At 40.5% G+C, this 23466-nt stretch overlaps 1 protein-coding gene across 8 annotated transcripts; it reads right to left on the bottom strand.

Annotated features, from left to right (window-relative positions):
* Positions 1-434: 434 nt before the first annotated feature.
* On the bottom strand, positions 435-23139 carry ZNF384 (zinc finger protein 384). Of its 8 annotated transcripts, none has more exons than XM_070938435.1 (12): positions 22872-22956; positions 21810-21896; positions 20735-20805; positions 20413-20653; positions 19599-19923; positions 14029-14253; positions 13297-13479; positions 12393-12471; positions 9904-10062; positions 9476-9724; positions 5826-5880; positions 435-1107 (listed from the first exon to the last, which is right to left on the bottom strand). In XM_070938435.1, the coding sequence occupies exons 3-12, from the start codon at positions 20798-20800 to the stop codon at positions 1094-1096; spliced, it is 1596 nt and encodes a 531-aa protein (XP_070794536.1). In that variant the 5' UTR covers positions 20801-20805; positions 21810-21896; positions 22872-22956; the 3' UTR covers positions 435-1093. The 8 variants fall into 8 exon arrangements, 5 of the variants coding, with proteins under 5 accessions (XP_070794536.1, XP_070794533.1, XP_070794535.1 ...); XR_011600068.1 differs by lacking the exon at positions 21810-21896 and adding an exon at positions 9062-9131 and having other exon boundaries at positions 1088-1107; positions 9375-9724; positions 22872-23139; XM_070938432.1 differs by lacking the exon at positions 21810-21896 and having other exon boundaries at positions 22872-23139.
* Positions 23140-23466: the final 327 nt, after the last annotated feature.

The raw sequence follows: 23466 nt of genomic DNA, 5'->3' as shown, positions 1-23466 counted from the left end.
AATTCATACTTTGCAACTGATGAATATATGTTTTCTCTGGCTTTAACTTTAGGCTGTCATGTAAACATAGCTACTGATTTATAAACCATGTTTTTGCACTGTATAAACATACAGTATATAATTTTGCTTTATTTTAAAAAGGTATGGTTATAACAAATCCTGGCTTACTGCAAATCGTGTTTGCTATTGCAGCAAATGCTATAGACATAAGAGACTGTCCAAATTTTAACTAGTTGAAGGCAGTTTTGACTACATCAGAAGTGAGAACAAAACCAATTTCTCAGGAGTATTAGAAAAATGCAAACAGCCACACTAAAGAGTTTTTCTGTTTAAAATTCAACTTCCTCATGGTTTTACAATCATCATCTTACCTTCTTGTCAGTCAATCATTTCTAGAAGAACTGCCTAGTCTGTCCAAGAATTAGGAAGAGGCATTTGAGATAAATGGAGAATTTATTTGATTGTTTAGGGTTATACCAAGAGCACTGAAAAAAGAGTAGCTAATTCCAGTCCTCTGACAGGCTACATATACAGTTCATTAATACAAGCCATAAAGTGGTTTGGGTGATTGTAATTGAATTTGTGACTAGTCATTGTGATTTGGAAACTATGATCTCTAACTTTAACAAATTATGATTAGGACAGTGGCTTCTTGCTGCAGGCTATGCACAATTTAGAGAGGGTTCATATAGGTTGTATGTATTTTTTTTACAAAAACCTTATGCAAATCAGTATCAAAATTTATGGGTTTTGCATCTTGTTTGTGCAAACTGAAAGGAGCACTTGTGGTCCTTCAAAGTTTGAAAAACCTGTGATATATAGATTAAATTTTAATTATTAAAAGTAAGTATATTTATTTATTGCCCCAGCTTAACCCGAGAAAAAAATCATTTCTTTTTAAATAATTCCATTGTTATGTGATATCACACATATTCATTTATCATTTTGGGAGATGCCATATCACAAAAATTTGAGAACCCGTCTTAGTACAATATTTCAACTGAGGCTTTGATTATTAGCCAAACATAGTCAGAAGGAAAAGGCAGTCACTGGGCAAATTTCTGTCTTCTAGCTTCATAACAAGAACCACCTATTAGCGCTCGTCACCTAGAAAGAGAGATTAAAAATTAAGAGAAATGTACACATATTTCCTTGGTAGTACCAGTGTCAGGATGAATACTGCATTTCTTTGGAAATTTCTAAACAAGGATGTGGAAGCTTGTATCAGCTGATAAAACTAAAAACATATCTATGCTAATTGAAATGAAATTAATTTCTTTCACTGCAACTGTTGTCTGAATGCTGGGAAGCTAATATGCACATACAAAGCAATACCTCCTTTGTGTCCTGCTCCCCATCAGGCTTTCAGTGAGAGCTAACTTGGATTTTACTTTTCACTGCACTGCACTGCTTTTCATAAGCTTCAATTTACTTATTAGGTTTCCCTGGAAATGAAAAAAAGCTTCTGAAATAAGTGCTAGACGGCTGAAACCTATGTCAGTACTGTTTCAGTGTAAGCCTCATGGCTCTGATCATAAATGTTAAGTCTGCGAAGGGTGAAGATCTGTTAATAGTAATTTATATTGTAAATTGCTTGGAGTTACCTAAATGAAACGGACAGTGTAGAAATATAATGAATGAATATTCTGATTAATTTATACATTGTATAAACTTAAGTGTAAGCCCACTGAATATATAGGAACTACCTTCCTAACATACATATGTTGGACTGCATTCTTATACACCCCAGTTCACAGAATTTTAGATCTCGGAGATTCCTGGAGAAAGGAAATGTAGTTAAAATCAGTTCCTGACTAAAATGTTAAATATACATTAGGAATTGATGGTGGATGTCCTGTCCGCTTCTCAGATGTTATTGCAGTGATAGAGAAGCACAGATTATCTTCATCTGATCAGAAAGTAAGCAATGATTTCTTTCTTTTATCTCCATTAATTATTTTATGATCTACATGTGAATAATACCTGCATCAATAAAGGAATTAAAGGGGATGCTGTTAGTCCTGCTGAACAAGAACAAGAGGGCAGCTGACCAGATTGGTCCAAAATACTTTAGCCTCCAAATCAGAAAACTCAAAGGAGATCTCTGTTCACACTAATTACCATAGGGGGAAAAATTTCCACAGAAGGGGGCCAGTTGGGCAATGTGCTACTCTTGTTCCACTCGCATGTCTCCCATTTTTCAACAGAACAACTCCAACAGTATGCTTGTGTTGTTGTCCATCCCTTTTTTCTCTAGGCTCATATTTTTTACTCAAGAATATTTTCTAATTTATCTCTATTTTGCCCTTTAATTTACAGGGCCTTGTCAATAGCATTTTCCCATGATCTAGAAATCTTATCTCAAACAGATCCCTCTAACAGTGATAACCAATGACCCAGCATTTGCAGGATCCTTTTATGTGTTTTTGAAAGAAGGTAAGGAAGTGGCTACCTTGTATCCTACTAAGCACTGGGGAAGATAACTCCTTTCACAATCTCCCCGCCTACCCCGGGTATTTTTAGATTGGCTTATTTAGGAATGGGGATAAAGCTGGATGAGTAAGGGACAGGGAAGGAAGGACACCATTGGGATGGTGAGAAAGAAATAACTGCATTTGTACCTAAGATGAGAAGCAAGTTTTCAAATTCCAGCACAGCAGTTGGAACAAAATCATGAATTTTCTGCTCAGCTTTGTAGAAGTTGCCAGAGTAATGTAAGATTGCCCAAGTCCTAGGCTGATTTTTTTGTGAAATGAGTAGAGACCAGAAAAAGGCTTAGCACAAGATATAAATTAGAATTTATACAAAGTATGAGTCTAAAGTAGAATCCTTTGGAGATCAAAGCTCAAGATGGCCACAACTATGCAGTCAAAGTTCTAGTCTTTTTATATGTGTGTTGTGCAATGAGGAGCTGTCTCTTCCCAGTTATATCTACCCATCCATCCATCAGATCCAGCAGAAGTATGGTCTGGATCCTGCCTGTGAAGGAGTTCCATTGGTCAGGACCCAGGCGATGCACCTTTCCTCCTGTAACTCTACCCCCAGGAACATTATTCTCCCTGAGGTAAAGTTAGCCCCATCTCTTGATCAAGCCTTGATCAATAAAGGGGAATATTTGTAGCTCACAGTTGAAATGAAGGGGTCCTTGGTGTTCTCTGAGCTTGCTTGTTTTCTTGCAGACATTTCATTACCCAAACTAGATAAACATCATACATAGGTGCTGATGATGTTACTTAGTTTGGGTAATGAAACATTGTAAGAAAGCAACCAACCAACCACAGAGAGCACCAAGGATCCTTCAGAAAATGTTGAAAATGTTATTCCATCAATCCTAGAAATCCTGTGGTGAGTCTGTGAAGTGGTTGAATGAGACTAAATGACCATTGTCCTCCCGCAGTCTTGGGGTTCTTTATTCCTTTATGTTTCATTTCTTATTTATGTCGGATTTGTAAAATATTGTGATACAGTTTGATTATTTTGTAAGATGCCCACAGGCACTTTTTATGAGATGGGCAGCTGTAGGAATTTGCTAAATAAAGCAATATAAGAAAAGGAGTGGGCCGCCAATCATATGGTTATAGCACCATTTCTACTTTTTTAAAGACCTCCCTAAACAGTCTGGGAAAAACTTTTTTTCATAGTAAACGATAGGCATATGCATTTAAATTTATTGTTGTAGTTCACAATTCAAAGAAGTCTGGATTACTATTTGAATCCAACCTCTAACCACTCTGGTATACCCAGTCATATATTCTAATTATATATTATATAACTATTTATATATTATATATTCTAGTTATATATTATATACTAGAATATAGTCATATATTCTAGTCATATATTCTAGGTCTCAACCAAACTGCCCACCAGAGCCTCAAAAAACTGAAAACCCACCACCAGTTTGGGAAACTTTACTGTCACCTCAGCAATTAGGCAAAGCAGCCCTGGCAGGGAACTCAATTTCAGGGGGCTATATCTCAGAGAGAGACAGCTGTCCATCCAGGTTTTGGTAATGCATATCAGGCTTGCCCTGACATCCACAATTAAATGGCAGATAATAATTGTAGAGAGATAGATCTTGCAATTTGTAGCAGCTGCCAAAACCTCAGGGCTTTGTTGGATGAATCTGTTATGGCCTGAAGACATATATTAGCAGGTAAAAGAGAATAGCCTATTAAGAATATGCTTTACTTGTCCTGCAAGGTAATTTAATATCCATTTGTGAGGACAATTAGTTCTGTCTCCTTGAAAGACAGTTATAACGCTACCCCCCCCCCAAGGCTTTTGTTTGCACCAGAGATTGTGATGGCTTTGGCCAGACACTCCTTGGGGGAGTGGGGGGGATTGGACTAGAAGACCTACCAGGTCCCTTCCAACTCTGTTAATTTGTTAAATATATCATTTGAGATAAATTCACTTCAGTGCATATTTATTATAGGATATGATACACTCATGCATAAAATTGAAGCAGATCAATAGTCAATCTGACTTCAGACATGGCTTCAATCCTGAAGCAGCTTTAATTGTTCTAAAACAATTAGGAGTATGGCCCATCTTAATTTAGCTGGACTTCTTGGCAGCTTTCAGTATTATTGATTACAACATCCAATCTGATTGTGGTTAAAACACAGAAGGGCATCACCTTGAAATATTCATTGGAGGGTTTTTTTAAAAATTAAAACATCAAGATTGTTTCAGTATCAATTATAAATGACTTAAGTCTTAGTTTGTGCTTAGTATGCAAATCAGTTTTCTGTATTCAACAGTACTTATTTCTCACATGCAAGTTCACTTCCTATACTTTGTTTGAGCAGTCTAATTTACTATAACTGGGTCAAAAATATTTACCAGATCTATTGCAAATAATTTAAATCAACCTGTTATACTTTCAATTCACTTTGGTCCTAAGATTCACATACACAGCCTAAGCTATTGAGTCTGTACTGACCAATTTGGGTTAAGCAACTTCATGTAAAATGAAGCAGCTTTCCCAGCTGAAGCAGCCTTTGGACCAGATGTTTGTCAACCTTAGCAACTTTAATATATATGGACTTCAACTCCCAGCATTCCACAGCTTGCCCCAGATCATGGGTGTCAAACCCACGGTGTCATGTTGCCATCATGTGACATTTTCCTTCACGGAGCTGGGGTGGGCATGGCCCACAGGCCGCCAGTTTGACACCCCTGCCCTAGACAAAGCTTATCTGTTACTTTATAAGATTCCAATAAGACTTCTGAAATATATTGTCAGTGGATTTGCTTTTGGAGATAGGTCAAGAATGTCAGTTGGTTCAAAGTAATAATAGGTTGGTGAGGATCAGTATTAACATAAATACATGGGTCTTGATTAGTATACTTTTTAGATATCTAAATGACTTGAGATGTACAGGAGAACCTTGTCTCATAAACTTGCTTGCCTACTGCGTTTCTCATAGAAAACCCCTCTGTGTTTTGCTTACCTTCCAAGGCTAGGTAAACAGGAAACGTTGTGCTACATTTTTGTAATCCTTATCACAAATTGAGATTCACCGGACACTTGGGTCTTAAAAAAAATCTAGACAAAGCTTTAAAAAATAGGATTTGAATGGATTATTTCCATTGCTATTTTTGCTAGTTAATTTCATCTAAATCAGTACAATAATTTCAACTGTTACATTGGTTGATTTAATCTATTTGGTGAACCATCCTTGATGTAGAAATACTAAAAGCCAACATATATAATTCTAAAATATACAACATATGGACTGAATTCTGGCGATCCAGAGCATTTCCAAGCTCTGGCCATCCAGGCCCCTAATCTTAATTATCATGAAATTCATACAAACCTGGGAGTTTCTCAGGAAATAGCAAAACACTCATAAATCCATGCTTCTCTAGTGTCTGAGCAAAAGACAAGTTCAAGAGGGGGAAAAAAAAAACAAGGAGAGAATTAAGAGGCTTGATCCAGATGAGATCAGAGAACAGAGCATCCACATACACAATAGAGTAGCATCAATCTGATAAAAAAAGTCACTCCTACTTTAGAAGTAGTACAAAGGGAAAAAGGAAATAATGTGTACAAAACCTGGATATGCAGTCTTCAGGAAAATATGTGGGCCTTAACATCATATATTTTAATAATTTCTAGTAGGCTTTGAACCTAGAAGATCCACTTATAACCATCTTACTATCATCCTTAATCTTTAATGAACCACAAACACAAACACAGTTTCATTAACATTAAGAGGGCTTTTGGAATTTATTCTTTAAAAAAAGTAATGAAATTAAATACAAAAGTTCTAATGCAATATTAAGGTTGGAAATTTAAAATACCCCCCTTCCTCTGGGAAATGCAATATGAAAGATTCTTAAGAACAGCTGAAAATTACCCACACTGAACTAATGCGGCAATTTGAAAAGGTAAGAGCAAACAAATTTGTCTCCTTAACTTTCAGTAACCAGTCCTCTTCAGTGAAGACAGAAAAATATTGAGAAAAACACAAATGTTGCCAAATGCCTCAACATTTGTCGGTTCTCTATTGGTTACCCTTAACACTGCATCTCTGGAAAAGTGCTTTATTTATCACCATAAGGAAAACTGTGAAATTCTCTCACCCAAGCTTCATTTTTCTACAATGTCCTCTCTCTCTGGAGTAGCTTTAGAAGTCAGAATACTGATCCAAAAACTTTATGTAAGACATGGGCAAAAGGTAAAGTCTCTTCACACATAGGCAAACTACCTTTATATTCTCCACCCACTCAGCCTCTTCAAATGCGTATTCTTATTTTAACTTCCATCACTGTTGTAGCAATTTCCCCCAGGCTTTTTCTTAAAAGTAGATGATGCTCATAGATCCTAATTCCAATGGCCTGTAGAGGATAATATTCTCAGCCCCTCACAATCTGCACAGTGAAGGATAAACATGACAGGTGGGAAAAGCAGCATGCTCCCGGTTCCAACATGAACCTTAGAGCAGGCAAGAGTTGAGGACCTAGAATACTCTCATTCTGTTCTTGAGGTGAAATGCCTGAGGGAGGCTAAAATATTAGCAGTGTTCTTGCTGCAGATACATAAAGAGTTATTGCCTGCCCACAATCTTAATTCTTCCACTGCCCTGTCAGGGAAAGAACTCCTGTTGCGCTCTATGTGGCCCTTCAAGCCATTAATCTAGTTACAAGGAAGCTTGTAAAGCTGGAAAAAAATCAATCTCTCTCATGAATGTGAGCATCTTCTGCCAAGAATACACAAGATAGAAAAATTAGCACATAACTAGTTACAGCCCTGAATCAAGGTCTGCTCACTCTCATCCTCCTTTCAGGCTTGTGCTCAGTAAACAGCTGTAGCTCTTACAATGCTTGTAACAATCATGGACGTGTTATGTGGTCCAGAAAATTAATACCCTGAGGGAAAGGAAGTGCAGGATTTTACCAGACGTGCATGTACACTTAAAAGTGTAGGGACACATGCACACAAAATTCATACCCATGCCCAACATAGAAACAGAACACACGCACGCACACACACACTCAAGTTCACCATAATCCCTGCAGCCAAAGCACAATCTTGAAATGTTTATGCACCGTTTAGTTTTCAGTAGGACTTTGTGTGCCCTACAGAGGGGAGGCAGGAGGGAGGAACATCCATCAGTCCTGGTCCATCCCAAATGTGTGGGATCATCAAGTCATTCACAAGTTTGTCCTCAGACAATGCTGCTTTTAGCTGACAGGAAAGCAGTGCAAATTGCACAGAAAGCAGTCTGCCCTGGACAAGCTCTGTCATGACTGAGGGAAGAACAAGCAAACCTCATATTCTTGCCTTAGGTATCCATCTACTGCCAACAATGGGTAGAATCTTCGTTTGTCTAGAAAGGCACCTGAACTGATTTGTTTTTATGCAAAGTAAGTTCTTCCACTCTTTAATCTATAGCATGTGCAGGCCTACTAGAGACAATTTTTTTCACTTAAATCCCCATTAGCTTTTGGAAGCCTCTTTTTTGCCTCTGTGGCCCAAGGAATTACCAGAATATTGAAATGAAGGAACAAGAAATTACAAGATTAAAGCAAAGGGGAAATACTTTGAAGATGAAGGCAGCAACCGAGTATGAAGGATAAAAATCAAGGACTGAAAATAAAAGTGTGCAAGGATAATGTGGTTTTATAAACACAGATAGAAACAATTACAGCAAGGACAGGGGCAGGCTGGATGGGATTGAAGTGTGAATAGATATATCTATCCAACTATTTGTATATAGATTTATATATATATATATTTATATATAAATTCAAGTGGGGAGAGGGCCCGAGTCTGTTGTTTGGGAAATTTCCCCTTCTAATTGATCTCTCTGTGCAGTGCAGGAATGATTGTTTCCACCATTTCCTCTTCTTCACTGTTCACCCCCTGGAAGATTCCTCTGATTCTTGCTCTCCAAGCATCACCACACTACAGTCATCTTATATCCAGCCTGGCTCGGCAGTAAGGACAGTGAAGGAGGCATCTGGACCGCACGTAGAGAGAAATATCCCAACAGTTCCCTTCTCCGGGGGCTTCCCCCAAAGATCTCCTTTGAGCCTTGGGTTCCAGACTGCACTTATTGCAGAAAGGGGGAAAAAAGGGAGTGAAGACAGAAAAACAACCCTCAGTCTTTTTTTGGGGGGGGGGGGAGGGGGTTGTCATTTTGGCACTCTTACCACTAGGCATTTTTTTGGTTTAGACTTGATGCCTGCAGGAGGCTTAACATTATGGTGGTGGTTAAACCATACAAGTTTCTAAGTTGTAGTACCCACCTTCCCATCCCTAATTCTTCCTGAAGTTGGCTAGGAAAAGATTAGGCACTCCCCCATTCCAATGCCCACTCAAGTAATGGGTTATGCAGACTCAGCTGTCAGTCACCAGCAACATCCCATTATCTTCAAGGTTTTGTAAACTGAACAACATTTGATGCCTAGAACAGGAGCAGCCATTTTTCCTTCCTCCAGCTCACAGGAAAGAGAGGGTGAGGGAAGGGAGTGACATAACGAGTGAACGTTCTCCAGTCTAAACCCCAAGGGAATCTTTGGAAGACCCCCAGTCACCCTCATTCACCTGCAATCAGTCATTGCTGAAGCTCCTTTCATCCACTGGTACCCCCTCATTTCTCATCTCTGCTGGATACCTTATCAAGTGAGAGAGAAAGTGGGGTTCCCTTAATGAACAAGAAGGCCTGGTGTAAGGGAGGAGCCCTCTTCTTGCACAAAGAGAGTTCAACCCCCTGTTTACGGGGGAAGGTTGTGCCTCTGGAGGCACTAATGGTAACGCCAAGGAGCGGCCACTAAATAGATAGAATCCCCATTTCCCTCCCCCTAAGGGAAGCCGTCACAAGCTGCTGCATGAGGAGAGGCCATCACAAAAGAACTACCCATGGGCACAGATGATGCAGGAGAAGTTTTCCATTCCCCTCTTCAGCCATGGTCTCTAAGAACTGGAAAGGTGCTCCACTTGGATGGTGCTGGTGCTAACCGTGAGGCAGATGTCTTTGTGATGCTCCGAAGTTTTATAAGGGGTAAGGTCAAAAGAACACTGTGGGGGAGGATTGGACGGGTTGTCTCCAGATGGACCCCCTGCTGCTCCACTGCCCTGTGCTTGGAAGTGCTGCTGCTGCTGTTGCGATGCCTGTGATTGAGCCTGGACTTGGGCTTGGACCACAGCCACCTGTTGCTGGGGGTCAGGGATGTTGTGTTTCCGCATGTGTTTCATCAAATATGTTTCCTGAAGTGGAAAAGAGGCACAAAATAAATTCAGAACCATGGATACAAGTGGAGAGGCTAACTCTTCCATTCCACTAAGAGGATGGGGCACAGCAGAAACCTGTTTCCAGAGCTCTCCTCTGAGGGCAGTGGCCAAATGGTCCTCCCGTTGTCTCCCTCTTTCAATTAAGTTGTGCTTACCGAGGTATAGGCCCGATTACACATGGAGCAGTTGTAAATCTTGGCATGCTTCACTGTGTGAGTGGCTAAATGAACCTCCAACGAGGTGGCATCTGTGTATGCTCGGTGGCAATTGTGGCACTTGAAGGGTTTGTCTTTGTTGTGCTGCCTTCTGTGGGACTAGAGTGGTAGGGAGCAAGAAAAAGGGCAATGAGTTGAAAGCTTGTACTGTCCTGTTCGGAGGTCTATTAATGTTACTCAAGGAACTGTCTCATCTGTATGGGACAGGCAGATGAGGCATGCTGCTGATCCCCTCAGTCAAGGAATTCTGGCTGGCAGGGTCCAGGAGAAGAGCCTTCTCTGCTGCAGCCTTGGTGCTTTGGAACATCTTGCCCCCTGAGGTGAACTTAGCTCTCACCCTCCTGATCTTCTACAAGAGCCTGAAGACCTGGTTCTGCCAGTTGGCTTGGGCCCCTGATGAGGGAGCACCACTGGATGTGATTGATCGACTAAGAGCAGCTCCCACTTCCCTCCCTTGTACATTCTGTTCTTTTCCTCCCCATCTTTTAGTTTTAGTTATGATTTTAGTTTTTTGTTATGTTTTTACCATTTGTATATATATGTATTTATGGTTTTATTTTTATGTTGTAAGCTGTCCAGAATCACCATGCAATGAGATGGGCAGCAAATAAATTTAATAAATTTAATAAATAATAATAATTAATGCCATTTCTTAAATAAAAATCAGGCATGTGTATGCGTTCACAGGCATGGATGCTATCTATGTATCTTCTAAACTGGCAATTTACATAGTATTTGTGTAACCAGATCCCCTATCATTTGTTTTGGTTTTATCTTGCCCAAATTTGTTCAAAATTTGCTGGTTACATTGTATTTAAGTTTCCAAAGAACTACTGTACTTTTCAGAGTATAAGACACACGCCCACCAAAAAAAGTGGGCGGAAATGTCTGTGCGTCTTATATAGAGAATGCTGCCGAAGCCCCGCCCACCCCCCACCCTTCAGCCTCTGCCTCCCAGCAATTTACCTCCTTGCAGCAAACAGCATAGTCAGCTTCAGCACAGCCTGATTTAGGATGAGCAGCTGATTGGATCAGCCTCCTGGAATACCGCCTATCAGCTGTTCCAGGATGCAGGGATTGCTGCCGCCCATCACCACTGTCACCTATCGCCACCTCCATGCGCCCCATTTTTGGCCCATTCTAGGTGGCAGGGATCGTCGCCACTGCCTATCCCCACCGCCTGGAATGGGCCAAAAACGGAATGCGCGGAGGCCGAAAACGGGATGCATGAAGGCTGAAATTGGGGCACGTGAAAGCGGCGATAGGTGAGAGTGGTGATGGGCGGCAAATTGCTCAGAGGCAGAGGCAGATTTTTTTTCCTTGTTTTCCTCCCCAAAAGCTAGGTGCATCTTATACTTTGGAGCGTCTTATAGTCCGAAAAATATGGTAAATTGTACATCATGCTATTTCAAATGCCATGTATATAAATTTCAACTTAATATAAAAACAAAGGCAAAGCTACAGCAGTGAGTTTATTGTTGCTAAGCAAATAAGCAAGTAACCAAGTAAATACGTTAGTATTATTAAAATCTATTAAAGCTGAGCAGTGTAGTTGTGGTTGCCACACATGCTTCCTCTTGGCAACGAATTTGGAAACTGAAGGTAGCAAGCAAGACCTATAACAGCATAAATTAAGATCTGTACTGGTTGTAGGAATGACATCCTCTGTTAATTTTTGAATTTTGCCTTAGCAAAGTTGGATTCTTTAACTCTGACATTTGATAAAGTGGTTAGTTTGAATCATCAGCCTCCTCTTACCGAATAAAAACAGATTCTCAGGATCACACTTTTTATTTTCCTTCAAAACTATTTAGCTTTGTCACAGTTCGCAATCAGGCTACTGGTCATTATGTTAGATTTTCCTAGCAGAACTGTTGATATAAGCCATATGATTGCAAAAGTATAAAAACAAAATCAAATGACACATTATAACAAACAAAGAAACAAAACCTTTCCTCCCTCTGTATAAATGTCAACTTTCTGTTGCTTACTTTGATGCAAAGTTACCACTGATTGGGATTGTGTTTAATCAGTGTACATCTAGTGAGCAATTTTATTTTTACTAATAACAACTATGGATTGGATGCTGATTACTAGCAATTCACCAACGATCCCAATGAAATAAAAAGGAGTGAAGTGCAACATCCTTAACATGGGCTGGTTTCCCCGTCTCCCAGTTTATGGAATAAGTACACAGCCTGGATGAAAAACAGAATGCTGGCAGAGAAGGGACGGAGGACTCCCTCCTTTCTAAAAAAACCACTGGGTGCATATGTTCTTTCGATTTGCCTGCCTGGTGCCTCTGGCCTAACGCTATCCAGCCGATGCTTAAACAAAAGGCTACTGCCATCCCTCAATGTTTTCCCAAGTTGCTGGATATTTGGATCAATTCCTTTAGAGACTAACCTAGAGGAAACTGAAAGCCTTACCTGCAAATTTGAAAGTTGTGTGAAAGCCTTTTCACAGCCAGGGTGAGCACATTTATAGGGTCGATCTCCAGTATGAATCCTATTACAAAAAGGATAGAGAGAAAAGATCAGCAGAAGAAAAGTCACCATAGAAACCCACTCCCAGATGTTCTGAAGATGCCCTCCAGCTGAGCTAGGCAAGCAAGAGATGCACCGCCCTTCACCAACTTATTTCCTTGTTTCTTTGATCAAGCCACATGCCACCTCCTTCCCAGTCCAGCTTAGCCAGCTAAGCTCAGAAGGAAAGCCCGCAAGAGCATGCAGAAACAAAAGGAGAGGGACAAGCAGCTCACAGGCAAGAGGCAAACTCTCAGTTACTTCAGCCACCTGTGGCAGTGCCAGGGGAAAGGACTGGAGAACAAGATCTCAGTCCAAACTGAAGTTGCTTCTTTTACTTCTGCCCTCCACCATGCCAAAGAATGTGCTTGCTCACGCACATTTGCAATGCCTGCCAAAATAACTAAGGAAAGCATACATTTATCCTCTAAAGTATCAAGGAACATTGCCATACATTCCACTTGTACAGTGCCACATCTTTATTCCCTGTAGCTTCATGCCCCTCTAGTCCATGCCTGCCTCAGTCTCTCTCTCTCTCTCTCTCTCTCTCTCTCTCTCTCTGGGACCCCCTGGAGGGGAAGTGAAAAAGGGTCACATCTTCCCCAGGCCAATATTCCCTGCCCTGGCATGGTCAGTGTCTCCTCTGCAGCCCCCACTCTTTCCTCTCTGGCAGGCCACATCTTTCCAATTGACAAGACTGCCTTCACCCCCCACCCTCTCCCTGCATGCTTGCCGTGTGTGCTCCAAAATAAGTGCATGCTGACGGCACGGGGGGCCAGGCTGGGCCCCCAGCCTCCTTGGCCCTTACCGTGTGTGCTGCTGTAGGTGGGAGAGCTGGCGGAACGCCTTCTGGCAGTAACGGCACGTGTAGGGTTTGACCCCCGAATGGATGCGGAGGTGCTGGGCCAGGTAGGACGTGTTGGCGAAGCTCTTGGAGCAGTGAGGGCACTTGTGTGGCTTGACAACCGCCGTGTGGAGCTTGGAGTGGATCCTGCCGAAGAGGAGGAGCAGGGGCAGCAGTTGGACATGACCGCCAGCAAGCTAGCAATGACAACATGAGGAATGGTACCATGCTGTCTCTCGCTACAGTGGAGGAAAACCAAGTGGGATACTTTCCTTGAACTCCACAAAAGGGAGTGCAAGACCAGGAGGCCAGAGAGAGGAGTCGGGAGTTGTGGGAGTATGTGTATGAGAAATCCTGGGCTGGGGAAGCAAGGGGACGGAGCTGCTCAGCAAGTGTTTTTGTGATGTGAAGTGGGGAGGCCATCAATCCTGCACCTACAGATTCAGTCTCCCAGACATTAAGAACTCCTGTCTCTGACGACCCAATAGCTTCTCCATTTTGTCACAGACTGTTCTGTGGCAAAGGACCAGATAGCATACATTAAGAGGCCCCTCTGCTCTTTGCACAAAGTAAGCATGGACCAACTGGCAGGAAATGGCTGAGATGCTTTGAGCAGTCTCCCCATGGGCACTTGCCTCATGCTACGATGTTGGCAGCATGCATCGTGGATGTCTCCCCAGTCTCATCGGATCTTACCGTGTGTGCTGTTGTAGATGTGAGAGTTGGCGGAAGGCTTTCTGGCAGTAGCTGCAGGTGTAGGGCTTAGCCCCTGAATGGATGCGTATATGTTGGGCCAGGTAGGAGCTGTTCGCAAAACTCTTGGAGCAGTGAGGGCACTTGTGTGGCTTTGCCTCGGTGTGGGACTTGGAGTGGATCTGCATTTCTGACTTGGAGTAAAAGGTCAGGGAACACATCCGGCACCTGAGACCAGGTTGAGGGGAAAAGAGACAAAGTCACTCAAGGGCAGGCCAGTATCTATGTCCCTAGGATCATCCATAACTGACCAGAAAGATCTTATCACTCGAAAGAAGAGCTGCCCATATCCAGTCCTGACCAATTCTGTTAAGAGGTAAAGGAATAAAACTGATTTGGATTCGGCTCTTTCAGGGAGGCCTTCCTTAGTTTCTACTGCCTGGGAATATGAACAGTACTATGGTAGCTCAGCACATCTGGAGAATATCAAGCAGGGAATAGTTGATCTTCCTTTAAACTAAAGAAACTACGACAAGTCCCAGGGAAGACATAGCCAGTTAAAAGTATTTTTGTGCTAAATCCTTAATCACTATGGAATCTGAAATTTAAAGATTCTTTCTCAATTTGATGTTGAGAAAGATGTTTTGAACTACAATTTGTTAATCCCCAGACAGCACTCTAACCTGCTGAAGTTGTAAGTGCCCCAACACTGGAGGTTTTTAAGAAGAGACTGGATAACCCTTTGTCTGGAATGGTATAGGGACTCTTGCTTGAGCAGGGGGTTGGACTAGGAGAACTCCGAGGTCCCTTCCAACTCTGTTTATTTTGTTGTTCTGACTGAATTCGTATCATATTGATATTAAATTACTGGATGAAAAATGGATATTATATTGATTTTAATTAGGCTTTTAAACCTTTCTATTATGTTCAATTCTTTGCAGTCATTATAGTGTATACAAGATGTTTCTAAGACCAGATACTGAAAAAGAGCCCAAAGGGTAAGATGGTTAAAATTCATGAAACCATGCACAGGATCAGAGAATCATAAATCATAAAGACTTAGGAGCAAGAGTCTTTCTACCATCCTGGACAAACAGTTGTCCAATCTTTTCTCGAAAACCTCCAGCGATAGAACACCCACAACTCCGGGAGGCAAAAGCTGTTCCATGGGTTAATTGTTCTCACGGTCAGGAAACTTCTGTTTCAGGTTGGATGTCTCTTTAACAAGCTTCTACCCATTGCTTCTTGTCCTACCCTCAGGTCCTATAATAAATATATAATAAATAATAAAAATATGATCCTTATATTTTTAACCAAAATACCGTGAAAAATGTGCAACTCATGGATAAGCCATCCTTCAAAATTTTTGTGTGTTTCAATTTTCATAATTAATTTATCTGATGGTGCCACATTTTCATGGTATTTTTAAAAATCTAAGGGACGCCTTATCTATCAGTATATATTTATTTGTTTATTATGTTTATTTACATATGGATACTTTATTACGGATAATCATTTGGAGATAAATTGAACACAATTTGGGGGGGTTTATTTTTGAACCAAAAAAATACATGTTTTATGTGCAAATATATATGGTAATAGTAACAGAATATTATATAGACCAATACAATGCAACAACTTAAAACTTTCTGATAAGCTTCAGCTTCTGCAGCAGTGGAACGATCTTTCACAAATACATTCTAAGCTTCTTTCTAGCATATATAAAATAAGAACAAACATATTCCTAACAAAGCAAATATCCTCAACAAAGAGGTGTAATTTTATTGAATACCCTGATTTCTAAACTAAAGGCTGGTATAGTACAGTGTTTCTCAACCTTGGTAACTTGAAGATGGGTGGACTTCAACTCCGAGAATCCCCCAGCCAGCGCTGCTGGCTGGGGGATTCTGGGTGTTGAAGTCCACCCATCTTCAAGCTTCCAAGGTTGAGAAACACTGGTATAGTAGAATGTCTCCACTAATCAGTTGTGCTCCTGTTAATCTCATCTTGCTAGGGTGCTCCAGCATCTAATAAGAATATTCTGAACAAAAAAAAACAATTAAAAGTCATAATTATATAATTTAAAAAAACCCAATTGTAGGGAAATGTCTTGATTCCTCTACTGAAAATGGCCAGAGTAATGACAAATACAATCCCTTACATTCCATAAGCCAAGGGGGGAAAATCCTCTCACATGTCCAAGAAATAGGTGCCTGAAATCTAGGAGACTCCTGTATCAACTTTAGTACAGATTTATGTTGAGATAAGTAGTTACCTGCTTAGAGCTTTAAAGATAGTAACTATCTTGAATTTAGCGGAAAACACAATTGGCAACCAAAACAGACATTTCAACCCAGGCAAATACACATTATCATGTATCCAGTGGATGCTACCTTTTGCTCTGCCTGAAGCACTACATAAAACATGCTGTAGTAGTATAATCACGATGTAACAAAGGTATGGTTAATCACTGGCAGATTCGATTGGATTAAGAACAGACATATCTGGCATACTTTTGGTTATGAAAACATACTAGCTGTCACTTCCTCAAAGATGGCAGGGAGCCAAAGAACTCTCCTTGACTGAGCAGCCATTCTTTCAGGAGTAAATTTAACTTTACATAGGCTAAATATCAGCCTAGACTTGCTGAAGGTTCATCAGCATACTTGAAGGCACCTAGTTCCAAAGTTATGGATAGCGTCCATATCAGTTCTATATACATTAATAAGTAGCAAAAATTAATATAATAAAACTCTGTCTAACACTATAGACCAAGAAATCCAACTCAAAGCCTATTAGCATAGACATCCATAAAAGAGAGGAGTAAAAATGTGGACTTTTTTGTTGTTGTTGTGGTATCAGGGACTTTTTAAAGTAAAAATGGATGCGTAAACCTTAAAGATAAAAACATCAAATTCACTCTTTAAATACCCAAAACCCATCCCACAAATTATCTACACCAAGCCTTACTGTGGCTGTTTTGTCTACATAAAACAGGATTTAGGTCTTATTTTCAAGACATTTTGTCCCCATTTTCTTTTCAGGGGCTACCGATTTCAAATGATTTTACCAAGTCTAATATGAAAACAAGAGTCCAGGTTTAACCAGTTGAGTAGTTAAATCTAACTACTACATTATTAAAAAAATAATGGTCTCACTAAAAGGAAATTGACACTAATAACCCCAGAGAATCTAGACGTATAATATATGGAAACATATATAGAAACAGCAATATTTCAGTCACTCATGCCCTAGTCACTTCCCGTCTTGACTATTGCAACACACTCTACATGGGGCTGCTCTTGAAGAGCACCAATAATACCATTTAATACTATATTCCTTAAATATTTTATCACAAGATTACATTAACTTATAAATTTGAAATTTGAAACAACAAAGGTGTAACAAGACCCAACCATATGAGTTAAAACGCATTCAAATTTCTTACCCTGCGCTACTATAAAAAAAAATCCAATGCCCATCCCTTTTAAAATAGACTTTAAGGAGTGCAAAATACATGAAGTAATGTTTTCTGATGAACTAGTTTCATTTTTTTAAATCTATATGATGTATATGTCACATTTTTAAAGCCTGGACTCATTGATTTTTAAAAACTGGATATTCCAAATCTTCCCCTCACAGATCAAATATATAGTAAATGCTAAATTTATTTTACTTTTAATGTGTTGTAAAACTGAATTATTGGTTTCAAGCACAGTATTTTTTAAAAGTGCAATAATTGTAGGCATCTCAGATAGCTAATGCATCTGGGCTATACTGTTTATGTAATATATGTTTCAGTTGTATGTACAAACAGTCCTTGACTTACGACCACAATTGGGACCGGAACTTCCATTGCTAAGTGAGTTGTTAAGCGAGTTGCACTCAATTTTATGACCTGTTTTGCCATGGTTGTGAAATGAATCACTGCAGATGTTAAGTGAATCATGAGGTCATTAAGCAACTTCAGCTTCCCTCTTGACTTTGTTTGTTGGAAGTTGGCTGGGAGGTTGCAAATTGTGACCACGGGATGCTGCAACCATTTAGCTATGTAAAGCATTATTCCCTTTTAGCCCAAATATTCCAACAGAGTTTTGTGCCTGCTATTTTCAGATTTGAGTTATACCACATTGTCAGCTTTTCATGTTATTCAGAATCCAACTGCTTATCTGTCATTAAGCAAATATGACTAGCAGCTTTGAAACTAAGAAAGATAAATCTTGGTTTAATATGCCTAGATCTTAACATCTGCCATGATATGAAAGGCATTCCATATTTGCTTTCTAAATGACCCCAGGGAAGAAAATAATCCTAATATCCCTCATTCCTGAAAAGTACAGACATTAAGCCAAATTATAACGTTAAAACGGTGGAAGACTCCTGTAATTTCTTGATGGCCTCTCATCCAATTACTAACCAAATCCATCCCTGCTTAACTCTTTCAATATCAGCTGATATTTATTAGATGCTGCCATCTGACATGAGATAAAATTCACATACACGGTATTTCCAGTATTCTGCTAGATGGTGAAAAAAATATACACTAACTTATAAGTGCACAAATCAAGAAATGAATTTTCCATATGATCACCAAAGTGCATTTCTCATAAACAAGGATGGTATAAGTAAAAATGTTGCTTTAAAAGCAGTTGTAAGAGAAGGGCAAGGCAAAATAATATATTTAGAAATATCCAGTATCACAAGTGCAAGATTCCCACACTGACAAATAAATAAGCTTCCTCCAAAAAGACATTAATTTTTAATAAAGCCTATTGTGCTACTTGCTAAAAATAGGGTTTTTGGTTTGTGGGATTTTAGCAATATCTATAGTACAAAGCTCAGTCCTCAAATTTTATCTTGGAGATATATTCTTCAGAAGAATATTATTGCATTCATATAAGCAATCCAACTATGCTATTACATTAAAATACTTTATCAATCCCAAAACAAGGACAGCATGATCATCCAGTCAACTACAGTTCTGTCAGGCAGAATTAGACATCATAATATGACCATAGCCCTTGATAATTTTCATTACCTCCTCAAGAGTTTAATGTATTCATTAGCAACACCAGAACAAGACATAAGTACTTTTTTTGGTGCTTTAGGTGGAAAAGAGTGGATAAATCATGAAATAAACTTCAACTGCTATACAAAGTTTAGCACTGCCAGAAAGAGTAAAACTGTAACTCACATAATGGAGACATGAGGGACAGACTAAATTCACATAGGTAGTTCTGGCATGCAGTTGCATGTACCAACCATTATGTTAATTTAGAGATCAATTTACAGAAACAACTAGATTGTAAAAGCCAGCCAGTGAAAACGTATTGTTCAGTATAACTTGCTAGGTTCTATTGCATACTTCCCTCTTACCTAAATCACAAGTAAACCAGAAGCGCAATGAACTAGAATGCCACATCATGGAAGAAGACAGTTCCCCTGTAATTCAAATGAAATACTACTTGTTCATATGTACTCTTGTGAAATCTGCCCAGAGCGTTTTGAGTTGGGTAGGCTATAAAAACTGTCAAATAAATAAAATGCAGGATTTCTAATCCCCATAATCTCACCTGTATGTCTTGCCATCTTTGTGCTGGTCGTCTTCATCTTCATTGGGTAACACAAAAGGATCACTCATGTCCGGCAGGCCCGTTTCCTGCAGTCGCTTCTTTTTTCTTCCCCTGGGAGCTTTAGGGGTGATACTGCCAGCAGCACTCACTGCCCCACTTTCTGCAAGGATGCCCTTCTTAGAAAGGTCAGGTATTACTTGGAGAGCTGCCTGGGAACCAGGAGGAAGAGCTGAGACAATCATGGGTGCAGAAATGGGAAAGGTTTGCACAGAAGAGGCTGTGGTCACCAGGGATCCAGAGGGAGAAGTTATTACCAGACCAGGTCCTGTATGAGAGAAAACAGGATTGTTTCAAACCCTACAAGTCCTAATCCACCTGTCAGCATGTCAAAGAAAGGAAACCACACTAATATACTTATGTATAATTATATAATACATATATACTAATATACTTATGTATAATTGCCACTGGGCTAGGCCTGCAGGGCTCAAATTTAAATGTTCACGCACAGGCTTCATCCTAAAACCCTAAGTCTACCTCTCTGAGTTGCTGCAGGAAAATACAAAGGAAAAAAAAAGTATGAAAGCAAGCTTCAATAAAACCACACACCCGGGCAAGTGTGATTCTATTTTCTAGACTAGATCAGCTTTTATCTAGATTGAAATGTATTTTATGATACAGCAAAATTTAGGTCACATTACACATTTAATCAGAATGCCCCTTTTCCAATGTCTAAGAAAAGCTAAACTATATTCTTTTATCAAGAACAACCTAAAACGTTGAGTTAGCAACTGGACCATCCAAATTACCTCACCTGTTGTCATGAGCCCAGCAGACTGCACTGGTACTACTGTGATGTTCTGTGTTACTGACGTCTGGCTGGTTGGGGTAAGGTGTTCTGGCTTGGTGTCAGAATCCATAGAAATGTTGGTAGGAAGGGCCACAGAAGTGGGGACAGTCAGTAAAGTAGGATAGTGAGGAGGAGCTAGACCACAGCTCTTTTCTGAGGGCAACAACTGCTCCTTCATTTTGTTAATGAACATGCTGTTGTCAATCTAAAGAGAAAATAGAAGAGTTTTAGAATAGTCATGGGCCAAACTTCATAAAAAGCAATTTACATTTCAGATGTTCCTTACCTGTCCCGAGACTGTGGGCACTCCTGGCCAGAAATACGGGGAGGAGTTGAAATGAGATTCTTCCATTCTAGCTGGAAGACATAAAGATACAAGGCTGGTTGTCAAACTATGTAATGTCTATATGGTACTGAGAACCATCTTGATTCCTCCACAATACCAGTTCTGATTCTGAGACTTTGTTAGTTCATTGTAAACAAACTAGAATTTACTAGCATATTCTGACGTTCCAAACATTAAAATAGCTCTCAAATTTTCAAATGATCTCAAAGCATCATCGAAAGGAAATCATGCTTTGTATAGTAACTATTTTCATGAAAAGACATGGTAGGAATATATTAATATTCCAATTTCTCAGTATCTTTCAAAAATATTGGTAAGATAGCAAGCAAAACGTAACAGCAAGATATTTGGAATCACTAAAAATGATTGACCCTCTATTTTAACACAAAGAATTGGCAAAGGACGCTGCATCTCAATGTTGTAAACCTACTAATAATTACTAAATATTGGGTGTTTGCAAAACTAATCTTGTTAGTTCTCTGGCATACAATGAGGGACACAAATTATTTGCTGAAAACTGGGGTAAAGTCCAACATTGTGCATTCCCAGGTGATTTTTCAATCCTTCAGAAAACATTTTACAGGAGAGCTGGAATTGTATTTCTAATTCTGTTGAGGAAGTTGCACTACTGAATTTCATAATCAGCCACAAATAACAATATCCTAATTCTGGACACTCTCTGCTGAACAAAGTGTTAAAAACACTCTCTCCAGTTGTGGCAAAAAGATGCTGTCCTGGTTCAAATTCCTGTATTTCTGCACTCACCTGCCTATTGAATTTCATATATAGCTTCTAAAATTATGATGAGTGATGTAACGTAATCCCTATTCTTTCACTTTGAAAAATCTCAGAATGCTATATTTTAATCCATCAAATTAAAAAAGACTCTCAGTGCTACATGTTGTTAAATAATCTTTGATCTAAAAAACTTGATAATAGAAAAGCAAGATCCATGTCTTAAAAACTCTTGATCATATAGCTTTTACAAAGTTTATATAGCATGACACAGACATACCAGGAACATGCCACTTAAATTACTTATTCAAATTTCAGTAGCCTCCAACTTCTGACAGAGCTCACAATGGATTTAGTTTCTGTTGTGCTGAAGGATAACAAGGAGCAATTAAAAAACAAATATTCTTGGTTTCATTGAAATGCCCAAAATTTAATATACATGTTTCAGGGTGAACTTTGAAATATTCATGGCATGTATGTATGTTATCTAACACTTATATTAGCAGATCACAGCTAGTTAGCAACTCGTTCCCTACACTCTCAAGCATCCCAAAGGAAAACTGTGCTGTTCTTTAAAGGCAGTTTTCAGCCTAAAAATGCTAAAGTTGCAGATGAAACATACCAAAAGCCTACTATAATTATGCAAAAATGAGCAATCATGAATTCTACAATTGCAGTGCTAGACTATTCTTTCCTGGAAATCTGCATTCCATCTCCATCTTTCTCCCAATCTCATCTTGTGGGCCTGCACCTGTTTTAGAAAAAAAACTAGACTTCAAAGAGAAATGTCAAACAAGATCATTGAAGCATCCCAAGCACAGGCCTAGAAGTCTACCAGATTCCGAAATCGGGTATAATTAAATGTGTGCGTACATGTGGGGGAAGAACCTAAAAGAAACCATCTACAGAAAACATAGCTGAGGAAATGAGATCTCTTGCCGTTCAGAAATACGTTATGTTAGATCAGTGAGTTTACAAAGCCCAACCTCATGCTCCAGGGAAGCCCAGAAGCAATTTAAGGAGCCAGCCATCCTCCTTTTTTCTCTGGCAACAACATTCAGAGAGATGCAGGCTTTGAACCTCAGGGAGCTATATAAACTAAAATTGTCAACAGCCAACGGTAGGCTTTGTCTGCAAAGAAGGGTGTACAGTACAGCATCGCGATGCACGCCAGGAAGACCAACTTTCTCTGGTCGGTCCCAATTTCCCTCCCGCTTTAGAGGCGCCAGAAATCGAAGACACCAGCAAGGCACCCCGCCTCCCCCCCCCCCACTCCCAGGCCCCCTCGCACCCCCCCCATTCGCACCCCCGGCTCCCTTCGCGCCCTTTCGCTGGCACTGACCCCGCCCGCGGCCCCTCGCTCTCCGACCCGCCCGGGCTGAAGCGGGGAATAGTGGTCGAGATGACGCGGAGTCCAGCGGCGCACGGGCCACCAGTTGAGATGGGGCAGCCCCGGAACCTCCGCCGCCACCGCCGCCACCCGCTGCCGCCGCCGCCGCCGTTCCCCCGGAGAGCCAGGCGGACAGCAGGCAGCCCTTCTCTTCCGCTTCCGGATGATTTAACCCCGGAAGTCCTCCTTGTCGAGGAAAGCCACTCATATTCTCCCGCCCGCTGCCCATTCATCTGCCCCTCCCGGCCCCCGGAGACAGCCCCCCAGCTCTGGCCCAAGTGGCGGCAACGGCAACCTCCTCCTCCTCACCGGAAAAGGGAGCAAAGAATCACTTCCGAGTAGAGGAGGCGGCGTTTGAGTTAACACTTCCGGGGCACGGCTGCGCAGGGCTGAATCGCTTTCGCTGCTTGCCGGAAGCGACGTATTTCCTGGACTCATTTGAGGAAGAGCGGACCTTCTCCCTTTCCTGCGTTGAACGTTTGGTCTAAATCAGGGGGTCTCCAATCTTGGCAACTTTAAGACTTGTGGACTTCAACTCCCAGAATCC

This window comes from Pituophis catenifer, unplaced genomic scaffold (assembly GCF_029215685.1).
Source record: "Pituophis catenifer annectens isolate HBS135680 unplaced genomic scaffold, rPitCat1.0.hap2 SCAF_2, whole genome shotgun sequence".
NCBI classification, from domain to species: Eukaryota; Metazoa; Chordata; class Lepidosauria; order Squamata; family Colubridae; genus Pituophis; species Pituophis catenifer.
The sequence above is the reverse complement of the archived record's forward strand: the minus strand, read 5'-3'. Positions and strand labels throughout refer to the sequence as shown.

Coding starts and splice junctions, on each gene's coding strand:
- ZNF384 (XM_070938431.1), bottom strand. CDS start 23,127: ATGAGTGGCTTTCCTCGACAAGGAGGACTTCCGGGGTTAAATCATCCG. Junction 14,254..19,598: donor AAAGATGGCAAGACATACAG/GTGAGATTATGG, acceptor ACCTGGTCTCAG/GTGCCGGATGTGTTCCCTGA. Junction 5,881..9,475: donor ACAAAGACATCTGCCTCACG/GTTAGCACCAGC, acceptor TCTTTTGCTCAG/ACACTAGAGAAGCATGGATT.